Raw genomic sequence first — 1,696 nt, 5'->3', positions numbered from 1 at the left:
CATTCAGACACTTGTTAGCAACCGTCGTTTTTTTAAATCCACCAGTGGGGTATTTACTGATGTATTTTATGTTGTAGAACAAAACGTTAAAATCTCTTCAGCTTGTGTAAACCACTGACCTTATTTCAGACAAACAACCAAAAACACATTTATTTATTGAATTCCAGGCCAGGGGACAGGAAGTGCTAAAATGCTGACTCTCAGGGTTTTGGGACTCATTCCTGCGTTAGTGCTGTCTCTCTCTTACCATTGATAGTTATTAGTAAAACCTGTGCTTTTTCAGTCAAAATGTCTGCTGTTGTTCCGTTCTGTCGTCTGTCTTTGCTTCGGACTCACCGTTTACAGCAGTGAGCAGGGCTTCTTCTTGACCTTGGTGGGCTGGGGGCAGAGCACGGCCCGGATAGCCTCGTCAAACACCGTCTTCAGACCGCGCTGGGTCAGAGCCGAACACTCCAGGTACTTCACCGAATCTACACCAACACAACAGGACAATCCATAAAACTCAACTTCAAAACTAAGAAGACCAAGTTAGGGAAGTAAAACAAGCTCTTTTAAGCCCTAGCATTGATGCAGTGTGAATCCGTTGTATGCAAATATCACTTTGTATTCATATTTGTAAAGAAATACAGATGTAGGTTATCTAAAAGAACCTGAATGTTGAATTACAATATCACTATGGAAAAGCGGTGTCGGCTGTAATGGGCTTTAACCTCAAATTTGACAATTTTTTAATACTACGAGACATACTTACAAATGCTGCTATTTCATTGGCTGAAACACAAAACAGATCATTGCAGCATTACCCATAATCCCCTCTGTTTCAGCCCTTTTTCCAAAGTGCTGATTCTCTGTCTGTTACTTTAGATGAAAATAAGGAGCCCCTCCCCACGCCCCTCTGAGAGAGATTTGGTTACAAAGAACTCAATGGTGCTCTAGGAGGAGATTCAGGTGATAAGGGGGGGGGGTTACCTTGGTTGCTGATTGGCTAATGGTTACACAAGACAAAACATCGTTATGACATCACAAAGTGGCCAAAATCTGAATCTGACAGGTTTTTATATAAATGGATCAGGACAAAAATAGAGAGAATCTTTGTTCCTGAAACGTTCAGAGTCTCTTTCCACAGAGGGGACACATGTTGATGTAGAAGAGACATGAAGAAGAGGGGACACATGTTGATGTAGAAGAGACATGAAGAAGAGACAGAGAGAACATGTTGATGTAGAAGAGACATGAAGAAGAGGGGAACATGTTGATGTAGAAGAGACATGAAGAAGAGGGGACACATGTTGATGTAGAAGACATGAGAAGAGGGGACACATGTTGATGTAGAAGGACATGGAGAAGAGGGGACACATGTTTGTAGAAGATACATGAAGAAGAGGGGACACATGTTGATGTAGAAGAGACTGAGAAGAGGGGACACATGTTGATGTAGAAGAGACATGGAGAAGAGGGGACACATTGTTGATGTAGAAGAGACATGGAGAGAAGAGGGGACACATGTTGATGTAGAAGAGACATGAGAAGAGGGGACACATGGTGATGTAGAAGAGACATGAAGAAGAGGGGACACATGTTGATGTAGAAGAGACATGAGGAAGAGGGGACACATGTTGATGTAGAAGAGAAGAAAGGACAGAAGAGGGGAGACATGGTGATGTAGAAGCGACATGAAGAAGAGAGGGACACATGT

At 42.5% G+C, this 1,696-nt stretch overlaps 1 protein-coding gene across 1 annotated transcript; it reads right to left on the bottom strand.

Moving 5' to 3' along the window:
• Positions 1–339: 339 nt before the first annotated feature.
• LOC117542525 (ras-related C3 botulinum toxin substrate 2) lies at positions 340–470 on the bottom strand (the record flags this gene model as incomplete). Its single annotated transcript, XM_034210239.1, is given in 1 exon segment — positions 340–470. A coding segment is annotated over 1 exon segment (131 nt), but the record flags the coding sequence as incomplete, so codon positions are not given.
• Positions 471–1,696: the final 1,226 nt, after the last annotated feature.

Source organism: Gymnodraco acuticeps, unplaced genomic scaffold, assembly GCF_902827175.1.
Source record: "Gymnodraco acuticeps unplaced genomic scaffold, fGymAcu1.1, whole genome shotgun sequence".
Classification (NCBI taxonomy): Eukaryota; Metazoa; Chordata; class Actinopteri; order Perciformes; family Bathydraconidae; genus Gymnodraco; species Gymnodraco acuticeps.
Note: the sequence above shows the minus strand (reverse complement) of the source record. Positions and strands in the feature narration are given on the sequence as shown.